Below are 19150 nucleotides of genomic sequence, written 5' to 3'. Positions count from 1 at the left end.
AGCGTTTGAGCGTTTGTGCGGCCCCAGAAACATTTTTTTTTCAGCCAAAGCAGCCCAGGGAAGCCAAATGGTTAGACACCCATGCTTTGACTACTCTATACAAATGCAGCGAACAGCACGGAAGGCAAGAAGGCCTCGACTGAACAATGCAAGGGCTTTAATGCAATGCCTAAGAAAGCGTTAGAGCTTAGCTTATTCTTCTGCAGTATCATTAATGAGAATTGATTGCATGTCTCTTTCTACTCTTTACTGCCTGCATAAGGACCCACAACTTTTATCTGCCTTCCATGAAGGCAATAGTTAAAAAAACAAAAACCAGAGCTGAGGGGAGGCATGCTGAAGAAAGAGTAAAGTATTGGCTGAACTGTTGACAGATGGGTATCGGCACTTGTCAGATTGCATAGACATATAGCCACACATACAGTACGTAGGAATGCTATTCTATGCAAATATATTGGCGTTTTATGCACAGAATAACATTCCAGCTGCTACAATTTTTATGTGCATATAATAGCACAGACCCATGTGCACATGTGTCCGCTGTGCTCAGATTGGCACATATTTTTTACATTCTGTCAATTTGCATGCTCTTTCCTTAAAGCACTGAGGAACACTTTTGTCTGGGCTGTAATGCAAGGTAACGAACCAAGGTGCCCTCTTGTGTCCAAGAAAGGAAAGCACAGCTCACTTCAGAACCTCTTCCAGTGGAGATTTAGATAGGGCAGTGGTCTCAAACTCTCGGCCCGCCAGGTACTATTTTGAGGCCCTCGGTATGTTTATCATAATTGCAAAAGTAAAATAAAACAGTTTCTTGGTCATAGGTCTCTTTAGCTATAGATTTATAAACTATAAAGAGTTTTACCTCATGCAAAATTGTCATTTCTTTAATAAGACATTAACTATTTTTTCTGAGGTCCTCCAAGTATCTACAAATCCTAAACGTGGCCCTGCGAAGGGTTTGAGTTTGAGATAGGGGGAGAGAAAGGGAGGAGGTAACATGGTTTTTCTATGTTCTATAACTTACCCACTCAAGACACCCAGTACCAGATTCAGAACAAAAAAGGAGCCCAGTAAGATAAGGCTGACAAAGTAGATCCAGGGCCACTCATTCCCAATGGCGTCGTTCACCTGAGGTGAAAGTGGAAGCAAGTAAGGACCCAGGGAACATCCAAAAGTGTTTGCATTTGATTAACATCAGTCACCGGTATAGAGATGGATCCATCCCATGTTTTATTGTAAATCATTTTGTCGCTTTTTGAAGAAATAAATGTATTATATTTATTACATAATCAAAATCAATCAAAAGGTGCAGCCTGGTGGCTTAGAGCAGGGATTCTCAACCTAGTCCATGGGATATACCGGTCTAGGTTTTCAGGATACTCACTGAATATAAAAGAGATAAATTTGCCTACAATGGAGGTACTACATGCAAATTGATCTCATGCATATTCATTGTGGATATCCTGAAAACCTGACTGACTAAATGTGTCCTGAGCCAATCCCACATCTCCCACTGGCTTTTGTGGTAAGACACTTTATACCAGGGGTCTCAAAGTCCCTCCTTGAGGGCCGCAATCCAGTCGGGTTTTCAGGATTTCCCCAATGAATATGTATGAGATCTATTTGCATGCACTGCTTTCATTGTATGCTAATAGATCTCATGCATATTCATTGGGGAAATCCTGAAAACCCAACTGGATTGCGGCCCTCAAGGAGGAACTTTGAGATCCCTGCTTTATACCATACCATACTGTTTCTTATACCCCATAATTGTCAGCAAGCAATCAATGTGGCTTTCATAAGATTGATAAGGATTCATAACAGAAACTTCTTTTTGCTTGGGTATCCACCTAAATTGTATGCTCTTTAGGGTATGCACTCATTTTACTTGAATACTAATAATGCTGTAAGCCAACTTGAGCATTAGTTGGAAAGGTGGGATAAACATCTAATCCAAAATGGATTTCAGCTACAGGAAGTGATATCACTCTCCATCTTCCACTATGAGTCTTGCAGTAAGTGATCATGCAAAGATTTATCTATAACTATTTCTCAGAATCATTAATCATTAATCATAAATCATATACAGAGAGACGATATACATACAAATCCATAAATACTCGTATATAGGAATGAAGCAGAACTCTTAAGACAATCTGCCCTGCATCATAATGGTATCACTGATCATAGATTAATATTCATAAATATTATAAGTCCATGTGATTCTACTGTCATTACTTTCTACATAAGCCACCAAACAAAAATTGAATTTAAAGACTGTTCACCTTCTGAAAGAAACAATGATACACCTTCAATGTAATCAATAAAATGTGAATTTTATGATATCCAGATATAATTCGATTGAAATTCCAAACACATTTTGGAAAAACCTCAACCATGTCAGGTGACCTTGGATAGGCACGTGGGATCTCTCAAAGAGAGAAAGAGATAATGGTTGCTGCGGATGGGCAGACTGGATGGGCCATTTGGCCTTTATCTGCCATTATGTTACAATGGTTTTATATTATGACAAACAATAGTTCCACCCAAGCTGAAAATGGGCTTTGGTGAGAATAATTTAGAACGGAGTTTCTCTTGACCAAGGATGTGTTTCCTATGACAATTTTATAATTGCCATAGAAGTTCCCTAAGTTTTTCTCTTGGAACACTGAGGTCTTTTCTCCGTATATTTCAGATACCTGCCTTATTGAAATCTCTGGAAGGGGGATATAGTGTATGAATATATTTTTAGTGGCTTTACAATGTTTTTATAACCATACAGTTCTATAACATCACAATGCAAGTGTAAAGAGCCTTAGCCTATGGGAAGAGGAGATGCAAATGTTAAAAGACGTAGCCAATAGGGAGAGGAAGGAGATAGTGGATGCTGTGGATGGGCCATTTGGCCTTTATCTGCCATCATGTTACTATGTTTCTATAAAGTAAACCACTAGCAATAGGAATATACTAAATCACCACTTAAACGTATTCCTATAATTCCACTATCTTGAAGGAAAACATTGCATTAAAGTGGAGAAAAGACCTCAGTTTCTTCCGGTGAAAATTTCACCTGAAAGACCTCTATGCCAGCCGTACACAACTTTAAAGCTGCATAGGAAAAAAACATCCTAGGTCAGATAAAAAAAACTCCACTTATTTAAAGATAATTTAAATATTTTCTCATTTGTAGTCCATATACTTCATATAGCAGCACTTATCTCAATAGTAGCACTCAGACTCTGAGAAACATATTCCTCCCCTGCTTGGAAAGAATATCGGCAGAGGGAGAAGAAAACGAACTGTTTGGATTCGAACTATGCTTGGAGGACAGTGCTACTATTGAGATAAGTGCTGCTATATGAAATATATGGACTACAAATGAGAAAATATTTAAATTATCTTTAAATAAGTGGAGTTTTTTTTATCTGACCTAGGATGTTTTTTTCCTATGCAGCTTTAAAGTTGTGTACGGCTGGCATAGAGGTCTTTCAGGTGAAATTTTCACCGGAAGAAACTGAGGTCTTTTCTCCACTTTAATGCAATGTTTTCCTTCAAGATAGTGGAATTATAGGAATACGTTTAAGTGGTGATTTACTATGTTTCTATAACCATAAATCTCTATGACATCACAATGCAGATGTAAAGAGCCTTAGCCTATAGGAAGAGGGGATGCAAATGTTAAGAGCCTTAGCCAATAGGGAGAGGAGGAGACAGTGGATGCTGCAGATGGGCAGACTGGATGGGCCATTTGGATTTTATCTGTTTCTATAACCATAAATCTCTATGACATCACAATGCAGATGTAAAGAGCCTTAGCCTATAGGAAGAGGGGATGCAAATGTTAAGAGCCTTAGCCAATAGGGAGAGGAGGAGACAGTGGATGCTGCAGATGGGCAGACTGGATGGGCCATTTGGCCTTTATCTGCCATCATGTTTCTATGTTAGGCAGAACACTGTGCCTTTTTTTCTTTCTATGGATGTGGTGTAGGATATTCTGTACAGACATATTAACTATTTCACTGTAAGGATCTACATAAGTGAAGATGGCATATTGTCCTTTCACCATGTATTTAAAATATATTTTTCACTGCTAGAGGAAATAATTTCCTTCCCTCCCTCTTAAGTCTCTTCCCAATGTTCCTACATCCTGGAAATTTTTGGGGAGGGCACCCATATCTGTATTATCCATTGCTTCCCAAGATGTTATAGGGTTCTTGAAAAGTCTTAGGTACGAGAGACTTTCAATAATTTATCTACCTCGGTAGGAAAGAGTTAAAAAAAAATAATTAGTTTTCAGTATAATCCCCTGATAGCTCCATACACATCATCTACTTTTCTTGCAATGGCATTAACCTCTTCGAAAATAATTCTTTTGTTTGACCTTCAAACCAGGATGTCAGAGCTTCCTTGACATCTTTATCTCTTGAAAACCGCTGTCCACGGAGAGATTTCTTTAAAACTCGGAACAGGAAATAATCCAAGGAGCCAGGTCAGGACTGTAAGGTAGATGGTTCAGCTGCTGAAACCCACATTCTCAGATGGCAGCCTGTGATTGTCGTGACATGTACACTGGCACATTGCCATGAAGAAGCAGCATGCCTGCTGTGAGTTTTTCTCATCTTTTCTCCTTGACTGACTCCCGCAAAGCGCTCATTGTGTTGGCATAACTCTCCCCATTATGGTTGTCGTGTGTGGCATGAACTCCAGAAGTTAAAGTCCTTCATCATCCCAGAAGACAGTTGCCATGACTTTAACTGCAGATTTTTCGGGCTTGAACTTTATTGGGGTGAGGGATGACTTGTGCATCCACTGCATTGACTCCATTTTGGACTCAGGATCTCTGTGATAGACCTGTCTCATCTCCAGTCATCAAACGATGAAAAAAAAATTATCTTGGTCTTCATGGACCAAGTTCTCCTGACAGCACTGAAGCACTGTGACCTTTTGACATGGTGTCAACATTCTTGGAACCCGTCTTGCACTAACCTTGGGCATGCCCAACTTTCCATGAATTATTTTCCAAACTGTACCTGCCCATTTCTTCGGCTATTTGGGAAACCTTAATTCATCTGTCTGACAAAATTAAATCCTCAACTTTCTTGCACATGTCTGTCCAGTGTGAGGGTCATCTTCAATGGACTCTCTACTCCACTTAAAACTGCTTGCTCCAAATTTTTACTTTGCAGGATGATGGGGCAGACTTACCATAAACTGAAGTCAAGTGTTCACGGATCTCCTTTGGCTTTTTACCTTCTTTGGTGAGAAATTTTATCACTGCATGGTGCTCCAAATCTAGCAGTCTCTTACTTGATTCGCACTGAGCCGCAACTGTGCATGAGTCACCTTGAGACGCACAGTCTTGTTTCAACACACTTGCTGCTTTCTTTCATACTGAGGTAGATAAACTATTGAATGTTCCTCGTAGCAAGAGCACATCCCCCTCTATGTCTGTGTGATGAAAAAAGAGTCCATGTGGCGTGGCAGTTGATAGCTTACCCAGTACAAGACTTCAGTCCAGCCTTCCATAGTGATACACTGATACACTGTCAACATGGCAAAACCAAAGTTATCAAAGTGGGTGATGCCATCGTTGGGACCTGGCCAGCCACCTCGGCACTCTGTTCCATTCATCATGCAATGGCGCCCATGCCCGGTAACAGTACAGGGTGCGGGCTTCTCAGACTCCACAGTCGCCACAACGTCTGGAAAACAATACAAGGGAAAAGCTTAGCAGTTAGATGGGGAGATACTCCATCGTTCCTATTGAATGACAGACCTCATGGACCAGAGTTCACTCACCTGCCCCATGTAATAACAGGTCTCAGTATACCTGTCCCTCTATAATAACAATATTCAGTTCATAAGGTTCACTTACATGCCCTTTGTAAAATAACAGGACTCAGTATACAAGAATCATTCACCTGACCCTAGTTAATAACAGGTCTCGGTACATAAGGTTCACTCACCTGCAGTATATAATAACAGGTCTCAGTATACAAGGTATGGTCACTTGTCCCTATGTAATAACAGCGTTCAGTATACAAAGTACATTCATATGACCCCCATGAAATAACAGGTCTCGGGATGCAGGTACACTCACCTGTCCCCATGTAATAACAAGTCTTAGGATACACAGCACACTCATCTGATCTTGTGTAATAACAGGACTCAGGATGCAGGGCTCACTCACCTGACTTTATGTAATAACATGACTCAGGATACAGGGCTCACTCACCTGACCATGTGTAATAACAGGTCTCAGGATACAGGGCATACTCCCCTGACCTTGTGCAATAACAGGTCTGGGGATGCAGGGTACACTCACCTGTCCCTGTGTAATAACAGGTCTGGGGATGCAGGGTACACTCACCTGTCCCTATGTAATAACAGGTTTTATGCATTTTGCCTTTGAAGAGTTCCAGCCCTACGATAGCATAGATTATGATCATGAAAAGAACCAGCAGTGCGATGTGCAGCAGTGGCACCATGGCCTTTATGATGGAATTCAACACCACCTGCAGACCTGCAGAGAAGAAGGAGAGATTTCACTAGCAGTTCATACCTTTCTAAGTTCATACAACCCCTCCCCCATCACCCAATTTTTTTTCCAAAAATATCCCACCGAGACTGTGTTACAGAGATTTTAGTCAATTTTTTGCACAGAATATGACAAGGTATTCACTCGTAGTCCTCAAGGGCCACCTAAAGGTTGGGTTTTCAGGATTCCCAAATGAATATGCATGAGAGAGATTTGCATACAATGGAGGTAGAGAAACATAGAGTATGACGGCAGAAAAGGGCCGTCGGCTCAACAAGTCTACCCACTCAAAGAACCCTCCCTCTAAAAGAACCCTCCCCCTAAGCATTTCCCCGGAGCGAACCCACATGTTTATCCCATCGTCCCTTGAAGTCGAACACGTTACTGGCCTCAACTACCTGACATGGAAGACCATTCCAGCAATCAACCACCCTTTCGGTGAAGAAGTATTTCCTGATGTCACCATGAAGTCTCCCACCCTTGAGTTTGAGCGGATGCCCTCTTGTTGCCGTGGGACCCGTAGGGAAAAAGATATCTTCTTCCACCTCATTACGGCCTGTAAGATATTTGAACATCTCTATCATGTCTCCCCTCTCTCTGCGTTCTTCGAGAGAATATAACTGCAGCCTGCTTAGACGTTCTTTATATGGGAGATCCTTGAGTCCTGAGACCATCTTAGTGGCCATTCGCTGAACCAATTCCATTCTCTTCACATCCTTTTGATAATGTGGCCTCCAAAACTGAACACAGTACTCCAGATGAGGTCTCACCATGGACCTGTACCACTGCATTATAACTTCAGGCTTTCGGCTGACAAAACTTCTTCGGATGCAACTCAGCATTTGTCTAGCCTTGGCTGAAGCTCTCTCGACTTGATTGGCAGTTTTCATATCTTCACTAATGATTACACCCAGGTAGTATGCTACCCAATCTCTCTTCTGCCTATTCATTAGGGATATCATGAAAACTTGACCCACTGGAAGGTCCTGAAAGCTGAGAATGGAGACGTCAACACTGAAATTAATCGTGTCTTCTTGTTCTAGAGGTGTTTCAGTTCTCTCTGAATAAAAGGCATGCAATAAGGACTTAAATTTCAAAAACCTGCAACGTGTCAAATGTAATCAGTTCATTTTAGTTTATTAGAGGCGACAGAAATTCTATGAGGATCAGAGCATTTACCTCACCGACCTGCAGTAGAAATCACTAGAGACAATTAGTAAAGTCCAGCGTCAGTTTGTGGGACTAGATTTTTGGTGTTTGGCTTCTCTTGAAAACCAGGTCCGTCTTAAGGAATGCAGCTGCTTCTCTTTGGCTTTTGCAAGAACACCCCTTTTAACTTCTGAAGGGATGAGGAAAAAGGTTTTCAGAAGGATAAACCCAGGGACTGAAGGTTTGCATAGCTTTCTGAAATCTTTCCAGGCTTTTCGTACTCTATGGTGCTGTGTTACCATGATCCCAGATCTTCTTGCTCCCTTTAAGGCGACCTTTTGCCTTAGCGCGATTTTCAATTCCAAATGCGTTTACACAGCATTTGTTTTTCTGCATTGAGAGTTCAGTGGAATTTTAATGTGGAAGTAAAGAAACTGCTAAATTTGAGGATGCAACATTTGCTCATATTTATTTCTATCAGACCCCCTGGTTATCATTCATTATTAGGAATTTGATATACTGTCTTTTTCTGTCAAACAGATCAAAGTGTTTCACATTACAATTACAAAAATTATGTAAATACGTTTCATGCATATTCACTGGTGGTGGTGGGGGGGGGGGGTGGCATAGGGCAATGTGACTGCCCCGTCCAAATGCTCCAGGTTCTGGTGTTGAAATGCCTCCCCCCTACTGCTAAAATGAACTCTTATCCAATCCTCTTATCCCTCCCAAACTAATCCCCTCCCCCCTTTTATGAAACCACATTAAGCATTTTTTATCACTGGCCACATCAGTAATAGCTCTGACATTCATAATAAATACTAACGTGGCTTCATAAAGGGGGGAGAGGGGGGTAACCAAGCAAACAAAGCCAAAAGCCAATCAGATAGCCTCGAAACCAGATCTGCTCTTAAAAAACAGTTTGCCACTCCCTTCTAGATTTACTAGAAGACTCAAAGACACTAAGAGCAGGCCAATCCAGTCCTGGTTTTAATACATTTAGAGAGAGATAGTTCAATAATTTAACCCCCTCCCCTCCCCCCACAAATTTAGCGTATATTGATTCCCTTTGGTAAACATTCGTACACCTTTATTTTTGTGTTGACGAGATAGTTGTGCAAATTCATAAAGGACGTCTCTGAGGGATTAGCCTATTCTTTGTGACATGGAGTTATCCAGTGATTTTTCCCAAGCGATTAGGGTCGTGGGGGCTCCTTGCCATATCTTACTGGGCACTCCTGATACCAGCCGCAAGGGCCGCAGCACTCGGAAGGCTCGGAGGGCTTTCACATTGAATCCTGTGCTTTTGCCGCTCACTGGCGCTGACACCCCCTCGATGCTGTTGATTTGTTCCAGAGCTACAGTGAAAAGTCTGCAAAGGGAAAGGAGAGGAACTGGAATTAGCCACGCGGAGAAAGGTTCAGGCAATGATTCACAGAGCTCTCTTTAGCTAAGATTTCCAGAAGTGATACATGGGTGAAAACACCTTGCCTAAATTGGATAGAGGCATGAATTCCTTGTGATGACGGAAGTAAGGTACCCATAGAAGGTGTCAAATGGGTTTCCAAAAGTCCACTAGACCAAGAAATGTAGGGTTTCCTTTTTGTATAATTATCCCAAGGAAACCCCGTGAGCCAAAGATAGAACCCATGAAGTACAGGATCTGGGGAAGGGAATCATAATGCAAAGAAAAGCTTACCCCAAGGAACATGAAAATCCATGGAGGTAAGAGAGAGAGAGTCAGGAATGAGACAAAGAAACTGATTCATAATCTAGGTATCACAATCCAAAGAGAAAAGGGATATTGGGAAGGAGAACCTTTCAACTGTTCTGTGAGGGTGATGAATCTCCCCCCCCCCCGTTGGACTCCATACTTGGATGATCAGAAGTGTTCTTATAACATAAACACCAGTTTTCATCTGTGTAAATGTGTCCAGTGTTGTTCTGGCCAAACTCTGTTTGCCTCAGGGTGAACTTGTGAACGGAATCTACATAAAAGACTACATTTGCATATGAGACTTCTTTGATACAAGAGTACTAGCGAAGCGTTGCAGTCCCAAGATAACTTTTTCTTAATCTTCCTGGGAATTATTAAGTCATAGACTGCTTATTTGACAGACTGCTCATTTCTGTCTTCCTCTCACCCTGATAGGAAAAGGAGATGGGGTGGAGGGTGAATGCTGGCATTCTGCCTAACCAAAATCTCATTCTAAATCCATCTCTGGACTGTGCTAGTAGTAACTTCCAGAGAGAGAGAAAAGAAAAGAAACAGATCAAGCCAAGGATTTCAAGGTCACCCAGAAAGAAGATTCAATCAAGGACTCAGAAGACCATCTGGGAGTTAGAATGGTTTACATTAATTTATTCAGGTACTCAAGCATTTTTCTCTGTTTCTCCTGGGGCAATTGGAAGATTAAGTAACTTGCCTAGGGTCATGAGAAGCAGTGTGGGTTTGAGAGAGAGAGATAAAACAGTAAACTTTAAATTTGAGACCCACCCAGGAGTGAAGAGCCTTAGGTTTACCAAGAAGTACAAGAAGCAAAGTGATCATCGCTTCAGGGACCTGGGGATGTACTCTGTATGCAAAAGACAATCTCTGCTTTTGGACTACTAAATAAAGATAAGTAAATATTTCTTTTAATCTAATATATCACTATGCATGTGTTAGTTATTTGGTTTATTTCTCTCTGGGGGGTGGTTACCTGAAAGACTTATCTTGTTTCCTGCTGCTTTTGATTTGTACCAGTACTATTACTGTAGTCACTACCTTTTTTTTTTTTTTTCTTTCTCTCACTTGCTTACATCAGGAGTAAAATAAATGCAGTGGATCAATGGAAAGCCTAATAGCAAAGGGATGGTTATTCATTCTGACGGGAAATCCATTCGAAGCATTTTCCATAAGACGACCTGCTGGCTCTTGTGGCAGCATAAACCTGGTTCATCCCCTCTTGCATGCTGGTAGCTGTAGTTCTGCCCATTTGAAGCCAGTCTTTCAAAATAATTGGAGAGGTGCTGCTGCAATCAACACAAATTACCCCTCCCCAGAAAGAGTGAAGAAGCTTGCTCAATATTTGGGGTTTCATTAGAAATCAGAACAACATTTCCAGCCTTGCAACATCAGGATTGGACCTACCTGCTTTGGGGAACAAGGAGTCTTAGAATAATGTCTCTGCGCATGTGATAAAATCGATGAAGTGTGCTTATTTTTCTGATTTACAATTCAGTGATTTGTTGGGATCATAAAGGCTGAAGTAGTCAAAGTTGGCCACAAGGTGGCAATACCCTTAAGGTGACTTACAATGAAAAGGAAAGAGAGGGAAAGGATGGGAAGGTAAAGGAAAGGAGGGGACTGGAGCGAGCAAGAAGGAGACGCCTAAATTGAGGGAGAAGCTAATAGTATCAGATTTTTCAGCTTCTTCCAGAATAAAGGTATCAGCTGTCAAAAAGAAGAGTTTTCAGCTGCACCTTTTGATCGGTATTGAAGGGCATCACGGCCAGGACGAAGGAAGTCATCCTGCCACTTTATCGCGCAATGGTGCGCCCGCATCTGGAGTACTGCGTCCAGTATTGGTCGCCGTACCTCAAGAAAGACATGGCAGTACTCGAGGGAGTCCAGAGAAGAGCAACTAAACTGATAAAGGGTATGGAAAACCTCTCATATACTGACAGGCTAAAAAAGCTGGGGCTATTCTCCCTAGAGAAGCGGAGACTTAGAGGAGACATGATAGAAACCTTCAAGATCCTGAAGGGCATAGAAAAAGTGGACAGGGACAGATTTTTCAGATTATGGGGAAACACGAGTACAAGGGGGCACTCGGAGAAATTGAAATGGGGACAGGTTTAAAACAAATGCTAGGAAGTACTTTTTCACCCAGAGGGTGGTGGATACATGGAACGCGCTTCCAGAGGCTGTGATAGGCCGGAACAAGTTACAGGGCTTCAAAGAAGGTTTGGATAGGTTCCTAGAGGACAAAGGAATTGAGGGGTACAGATAAGGGTTGAGGTTAGGTTATAGGGATAGGAGTAGAGATAGGTTATAGAAATAGTCAAGGACCACTGCTCAGGCAATGGGCTTGATGGGTCGCCGTGGGAGCGGACCGCTGGGCGCGATGGACCTCTGGTCTGACTCAGCGGAGGCAACTTCTTATGCTCTTATGTTCTTAACTGCAGCTGAAAAAGTGATTTTTCTTACATTATTGGGTTGATCCCTAAGTTTTCTAGGAAAACATTTCACAGAGATTTGCCCATCCTGAAAATTTGGTCAGACAGCTGAATGATTTCAGAATCAATATGCGTGCACACAGCCTGTTAAAAAAAAAAAAAAAAAAAAGACAGTAAAGTAGCACTTTTGTTTGTAGAAATAAAATGCCAGAGTGCAAACCTGGAATCTATGGGCCCAATATTCAAAAGATTTTAACTGGGCAGGAGAGGCCCCTTTTCAGTTATTCTCCACCCCCACCCCAAGCTGGCTTTCTGCCAATATTTGGCAGGACTTAGTAATAATAATAATTTTATTCTTATATGCCACCAAAGCCATAATAGTTCGAGGCGGTTTACAACAAGAGGTGCTGGACAATCAGAGAAATAGTCGCAATATAGAGTCCGTCAGATACATGCATACAGAATAGAAGAAGTAAAAACTATAGAATTTTAAGGTTACTTAGGCAGGTTAAGTGGTTAATATTATCTGTGAGCACAGGGGTATAATCGGGATGGAGCAGATACACCAGACAGCAGGTTCAATTAGGGTTACCACGTGTCTGGATTTACCCGGACACGTCTTCTTTGTAGAGAACTGTCCAGGTGTGCGGACGGATTTTGAAAACAATAGCATTACAATAAAAACCAATGCAATACGTATAAAATCCATCCACAAGCCGCATGATTTCTCTTCTGATGTGGGAGCGGAGGGATGTGACTGATTTGTCTTCTCGTCAGGGTCGCCTTTTCCAGATCACTTGGGAACCTTTTTGGACTACTTTGACCCCTCTGGCTCGTAGCCGGATACTTAATTGATGCTTCTTGTTTGTACTTATCCTTTTGTTTAGCTTGGTGTTTTACTTTCTTTTATAATTCTTTGCTACTTTGTATTTGGAAGGAGGACGCAGGGGTGGGAATGGGGGTGGGAGGGGGGTTGTTTTGGAGACATTTCATACTCTACTGAGCTGGTTTTGTACTTTGTTGTGTTGCCATGTTGTTTTCTTGATTGCTCAATAAAAAAATATATTTGACATTAAAATCCATCCACGCACGCAACCAACATCACTGGAATTCTCCCAATCAGTACTTCACAGATCCGTAATACTGAGACTGGAGAAAGCTTGGTTTCACTAGTGAACTGGGCAAATGGAGCATGAAAGCTTGACAGGTATCTACCCAGAAACAATTCCTCTCTATATACAGATCGTGTGCATGTGACATTACATTAGGTGTTCTTACCCTACAAAGACTATGATGAAGTCCAGGGCGTTCCAGCCGTTCCGGAGGTAGGCGTCTGTATGAAACAAGAACCCATATGCTATGATCTTGAGGGCGGCCTCTATGGTAAAAATAATCAGGAAGAGGTACTCCACCTTCTCCTGCATGGGAGGAAAAGATGGATGAGGCTAAACAGTCTCATTCACTGTGCCAGGAGACCACTGGGGATGTTGCATTCAATCCCACCAATAATGTAAAAAAAAAAAAAAAAAAAGTATGGTCATTATCCTACCACAGAATTATCATGCAACAAGTGTGCCTGTAGGATTACACATTATAGCAGGGAACCCTTAGTACTATTTATAAAACAACAGAGAGAGAACAAGCATTATGATTTGTCTGATAATGTCATGTGTCAATGTATCAAACTTGTATGGTGCAGAGGTTTAGAACACTTAGGACCCCTTTTACAAAGCTGCCCTGGGGCAAATGCACCGAGGCATTTGCTGCGGGGGAATCGCTACCTCGGCTTTGCAAAAGGAGCCCTTGATCAAAAGGCAGGGGACTGACATAAATCCACCACTGCTAAATGCATACCCACAAAAAGAATGCAAAAGGGGGTTGCCCTGATCTACCAGTCGCTAGCAATTTACTGAAAATGGAGGGAAAAGACATCGGAAGTCTGAAGCTGAGCAACGCATTTGCCCTGCCATATAACAGGGGCTGAAAAATGTTCCTCAGAGATAAGTGCTGCATTTTCCACTATCAGTTTCTGTTTTGTGGAAACACTTTGAAGTACCACAATAAACTGTTTAACATTTTTGAGCACATTATTGAGTATAGTATAATCCCGACGGCGGGCTCCGTCTCTGGCAGCGTTCAAGGCCCAGTGTAAAGCCCACCTCTTTGAAAGTGCCTTTCGACTCCTAATTCCTCTCACCTTGGGTTCTGCATCCCCTACCCTCTATGTCATGTCTGTCTGTCCAAGTTAGATTGTAAGCTCTTCCAAGCAGGGACCGTCTATAAATGTCAAAATGTACAGTGCTGCGTACGCTTTCAGCTCCTAACTCCTCTCACCTTGGGTTCTGCATCCCCTAACCCTCTATGTCATGTCTGTCTGTCCAAGTTAGATTGTAAGCTCTTCCAAGCAGGGACCGTCTATAAATGTCAAAATGTACAGTGCTGCGTACGCTTTCAGCTCCTAACTCCTCTCACCTTGGGTTCTGCATCCCCTACCCTCTATGTCATGTCTGTCTGTCCAAGTTAGATTGTAAGCTCTTCCAAGCAGGGACCGTCTATAAATGTCAAAATGTACAGTGCTGCGTACGCTTTCAGCTCCTAACTCCTCTCACCTTGGGTTCTGCATCCCCTACCCTCTATGTCATGTCTGTCTGTCCAAGTTAGATTGTAAGCTCTTCCAAGCAGGAACCGTCTATAAATGTCAAAATGTACAGTGCTGCGTACGCTTTCAGCTCCTAACTCCTCTCACCTTGGGTTCTGCATCCCCTAACCCTCTATGTCATGTCTGTCCGTCCAATTTAGATTATAAGCTCTTCTGAGAAGGGGCCATCTAAAAATGTCACACAGTCTTTGGGTATTTAGAAGGAGGGGATTTAAATCCAGTTTTCAGTCACATTTCAGTTCACAGCAAACCCTCTCCATGTTCCCAAATCTCTTCACATGTCTTTTGAGCATTGACCCCCCCCCCCCCCCCCCAAAGCAGTATACCTATTTTCTCTACAAGCAGCATGCATGCAAAAAGAAGGACGAGGAAGAATTCCTTACCAGGCCGGAGTTGGCAGAGTTGCTGTCATCCTCAGGCATCGGCAGATACACAGCTAGTGCCACGCAGTTGGCAAAAATAGTCAGCAGGATGATGACCTCAAATATCCTGGTATTCAAAGTTAAGGAAAGGAACACGGAGCTGGGCCTACCGGCTTCTCTCCCCGGGTGCCATTTTGCAGTGTCGTTAGGATTTTGCTGCCGGAGCAGCCAGTTTGCCATAACTGGGAAGGTCTGATGCAAGTGGTCGGCCTCTGGTCCTACCTTCCCTGACATTATCCAGCCATGGAGGAAAGGGTACAACAGCCGGCCATTGCTAACTGCTGCGTACTCAGTGTAATTCAGTCTACCAGGAGGATGGCATCTTAACCAGAGGTGGGCACAGAACACCAGGAGTTTGCCAAATGTACGCAGGTAGGGCTAGTCTCAGTTAGGGCGCTGGTCTCTGACCAGAGGGCTGCCACGTGGGCGCGATGGACCACTGGTCTGACCCAGCAGCGGCAATTCTTATGTTCTTATTAAAACTTGGCAAATCACATAAAAACCTCTAGGATGCAGTCTGCTGAAAAGCTTTGGACCCTGGACCCAACACGGTCCGTGTTTCGACAGAATGTCTTCTTCAGGGGTCCCTATGAAGTCCTATGGTAAAGATACAGGGATAAAAATACCAGTCGGAAATAAACTGTTCCGTAGAAGCTGTGTGCAGGACCTGGGCTCAAAAGGCTGAGCGAAAGGCTACACCTGTGGTGAAATTGGCATTCTTCCATGTACAATTACTGAGCAGATTGAAATCGATGCTGTCAGTGTATGACTTTCAGATAGTGGTGCAATCGATTATTGAGAAGCTAGATTATTACAATGCCCTTTATTTGGGGACTGCGTCGGCACAAAGTAAGATCTTACAGATGATCCAAAATTCTGCGGCACCTCTAATATGTGGTGTGAGGAAACTCAATCATATAAAAAAAATTTCATTGGCTGCCTGTAGGGTCTCGAATCATCTTTAAGATATTAGTGCTGGTGTGTAAAGTTTTACATCAGGGTATTCCTCGGTATCTGACCCAGGTGAAGACAATGTACCGGCTGTTGAGGATTCTAAGGTCTGAGGGGGAAGGGGGGGGGGGGGCGATACGACAGTCTTTGACAGAATTTTCACATGTACATTATGGAAAATACAAGGACATCTGCAATTTCTTTAGCTGGAGTGACATTATGGACCAAGTTAACAGAACCACTAAGAGTACTTTTGGATCGACAAAGCTTTAAGAAAGTATTGAAAACCACTCTATTTGTGGAAGTATTTAAATGATTGATTATTGGAAATTTATGAGGATATTGACATTGATATAGGCAGATGTTTATGAGAAGTAATTGTCCCTTTGAAGAAATTGTTGTATGTGTTTGCCTGGGTGACCCGTCAAAAGCGCGCAGGACTTTGGCGTACTGACAATCCCGCGGCGACATTTGTGCACAGCTTCTGCCATTCCCGTTTGTGCTCTGATGGGTGTGGGGGTGGGGAACCCCCCACTACACTTAAAGTGCTCGCGCTCACGTTGGGGGGGTGTGGTGAACCCCCCCCCCCACTACACTGAAAACTCCCGTTCTCCTTCCCTTTTTCAGTCTTCAGGAGTTTTCAGAGTGCTGGTGGGGTTCCCCCAAACCCCCCCCCGCATGGGAGTGCAAGCACTTCTAAGTGTAGTCAGGGGGGGTTCCCCTCCAACCCCCCCCCCATAGTGCAAACGGGAATGGCAGAAGCAACAACGTGCATTTGTCTGCGCAAATGTCAGCGCTGGATTATTGGCACGCCAAAGTCCTACGCGCTTTAGTTATGGTACCGCTTGCCTGTCTGTCTGCATACTATGACTGTATTTTGTAAGCTACCTAGGAATAGGTAAGAAATGTTTTTAATAAATAAGGGGCCCTTTTACTAAGGCACGCTTACCGAATTAGCATGCGCTAACTCAGTGCCTTGCAAATTTTCCGGCTGGCGGCACACTAAATCCAGTGCCCCGGCCGGAAAGCACCCGGAAGTGCGCGGACATCAATGTAATGATGTCACGCGCACGCAATGATGTCATCACGCATGCGCAGAGGCCCATCTGGCCGCGACTGCTTCGGTGGAGGGATCCGGGAGCCGCGGGGAGAGGAGGCGAGCCATCTGCACCGGCTGACTTCCTACAGGACGTGCCTCTCACTGGGAGAGGTACGTCCTGCAGGCAGTCAGCCGGCATCGATGACTCTCCTCCTCACCAGTGTGTCACGGCACACCTGAAATCTCAGGAGACACGCTGGTGTGCCACGGCACACAGTTTGAGATACACTGCACTAACTTATTTAGCATGCGTTAATCGATTTAGCGCGCACTAAAGATACCTTAGCATCGGTTAGAGCACCTTGGTAAAAGGACCCCTAAATTAGTAGCGGTATAGAAGCTTCCAATAAACAATAAAAGGTGCACCCCCTTTATAGAATCATGCTTAGCAGCGATTTATTCCAGTGCCGAATTCTGGGCACCGCGTAACAGAATTCCCGAAAAGCAGAGTGGAACGGTGAACTCTGAAAAACACCAACCTGAAGGTCTGGGAAGTTTCAAGTTTATTTATAATTTGGTATACCAATCATCACAGGTATCTGTCCGGTTTATAATATTAAAAATTAATAGAAACATAGAAATAAAATATGGCAGGTTGAAGCCCAGACAAGGACAAAGTTTAGACAAGTTGGATACAAGAGGAATTGGGGGGGGGGGGGGGGGGAGGAAGATTATAATTACATTAAGAAATAAAAATGAGGAAGGTAAAAGGGGGAGGAGAATACAGGAAGATCGATATTTTCTTTCTCAAGGGACCCTCGGCCTCAAGAGGGCACCCGCTCAAACTCAGGGGCGGAAAATTTCATGGCGACACCAGAAAGTATTTCTTCACAGAGAGAGTGGTTGATCATTGGAACAAGCTTCCAGTGCAGGTGATCGAGGCAGACAGCGTGCCAGACTTTAAGAATAAATGGGATACCCATGTGGGATCCCTACGAGGGTCAAGATAAGGAAATTGGGTCATTAGGGCATAGACAGGGGGTGGGTAAGCAGAGTGGGCAGACTTGATGGGCTGTAGCCCTTTTCTGCCGTCATCTTCTATGTTTCTATGAGGAGAGGACCAAACACGGGGACAAACTGCGATCACAGTTCATGCATTCATCCAGATGCTTCTGCAGTACGACACGAAACGATCCACAGTTATTTGTCATATCAGCTTGTTTTCTTTCTATCCAAAAGGAAACATAAACAGAATGAGATATGGAAGCATTTCAGGATGCAGAATGCACAAAATTTTGCAAAGTACATGTGTGAAAAGGAAATATGTCATGTATGAATGAGACGCTTTACGCTGTGTAAGAACTTCATTAAGCAAAGCAAAATGATGTCATTTTCCATGCATTTAGGGTGACCAGATTTGTTGAAGCAAAAAATAGGATGTGGCCCCGCCTCATTCTGCCCCCATTTCCACCCCCCACACAAACCTCAACTCTTCTCCTTCCCTGAGCTCGGGGCCATGTTTAGAGGGCCTCTGAGCATGTGCAGATGGAACACAATGATGTCACATACATGCCTGCATGCGCGTGATGTCATTTGAAATGTAAATCGTCCTTTTAAAGATGTTTCTAATTTTTTAAATCTTTTCAGAATCCAGTATCCTTTAACCGGGTTTTAATTTTAATTTACTGTTTCCCCACCCTCTCGTATTCCCCTCTTTTGGTTCTTTCCTATCAACAATTGTAGCTCTTTCCTTTCCTCATGTGCCCGTTTGTTTAGTTAGTCTTGAAAGTTTGTCTCTTGATGTTTTCATGATGTAATGTATCTGATGTTTATTTGTTCCCTGCACCCTACAATTTTTATTATGTAAAGCCGCTTTGATTACAGAAAAAGCAGGATAACAAATTTTAATAAACTTGAAACTTGAACTTGATCTCATCGGATCCGCGCATGCTCCGGATGTGGCCCCGAGCTCTTGTCAGAACCATGGCCTTCCACAACCCAGACAAACTGCTGGGTTTTTAAAATCCATCCGGACACCCGGACAGTCCTCGAAAAAGAAACATAGAAACATAGAAAAAAGCAGCAGAAAAGGGCTATAGCCCACAAAGTCTGCCTATTCCAAGTATCCCCTCCCCTGAATTTACTCCCTTAAAGATCCCACGTGAGTATCCCATTTTCTCTTAAAATCCGTCACGCTGCTGGCCTTTATCACCTGGAGTGGGAGTCTGTTC

At 43.1% G+C, this 19150-nt stretch overlaps 1 protein-coding gene across 2 annotated transcripts in view; it reads right to left on the bottom strand.

Moving 5' to 3' along the window:
* CACNA1S (calcium voltage-gated channel subunit alpha1 S) overlaps window positions 1-19150 on the bottom strand; it is a 112579-nt gene that overhangs the window by 79106 nt on the left and 14323 nt on the right. For both annotated transcript variants that reach the window (XM_033918421.1, XM_033918420.1), the window contains exons 2-7: window positions 14891-14996; window positions 13127-13266; window positions 8917-9059; window positions 6371-6523; window positions 5497-5702; window positions 1025-1128 (exon numbers count right to left, since the gene is read on the bottom strand). In XM_033918421.1, the coding sequence (XP_033774312.1) occupies window positions 1025-1128; window positions 5497-5702; window positions 6371-6523; window positions 8917-9059; window positions 13127-13266; window positions 14891-14996 (852 nt within the window). The remainder of the gene's footprint in view (window positions 1-1024; window positions 1129-5496; window positions 5703-6370; window positions 6524-8916; window positions 9060-13126; window positions 13267-14890; window positions 14997-19150) is intronic.

The sequence above is a fragment of the Geotrypetes seraphini genome, chromosome 13 (genome assembly GCF_902459505.1).
Source record: "Geotrypetes seraphini chromosome 13, aGeoSer1.1, whole genome shotgun sequence".
Lineage (NCBI taxonomy): Eukaryota > Metazoa > Chordata > Amphibia > Gymnophiona > Dermophiidae > Geotrypetes > Geotrypetes seraphini.
The sequence above is the reverse complement of the archived record's forward strand: the minus strand, read 5'-3'. Positions and strand labels throughout refer to the sequence as shown.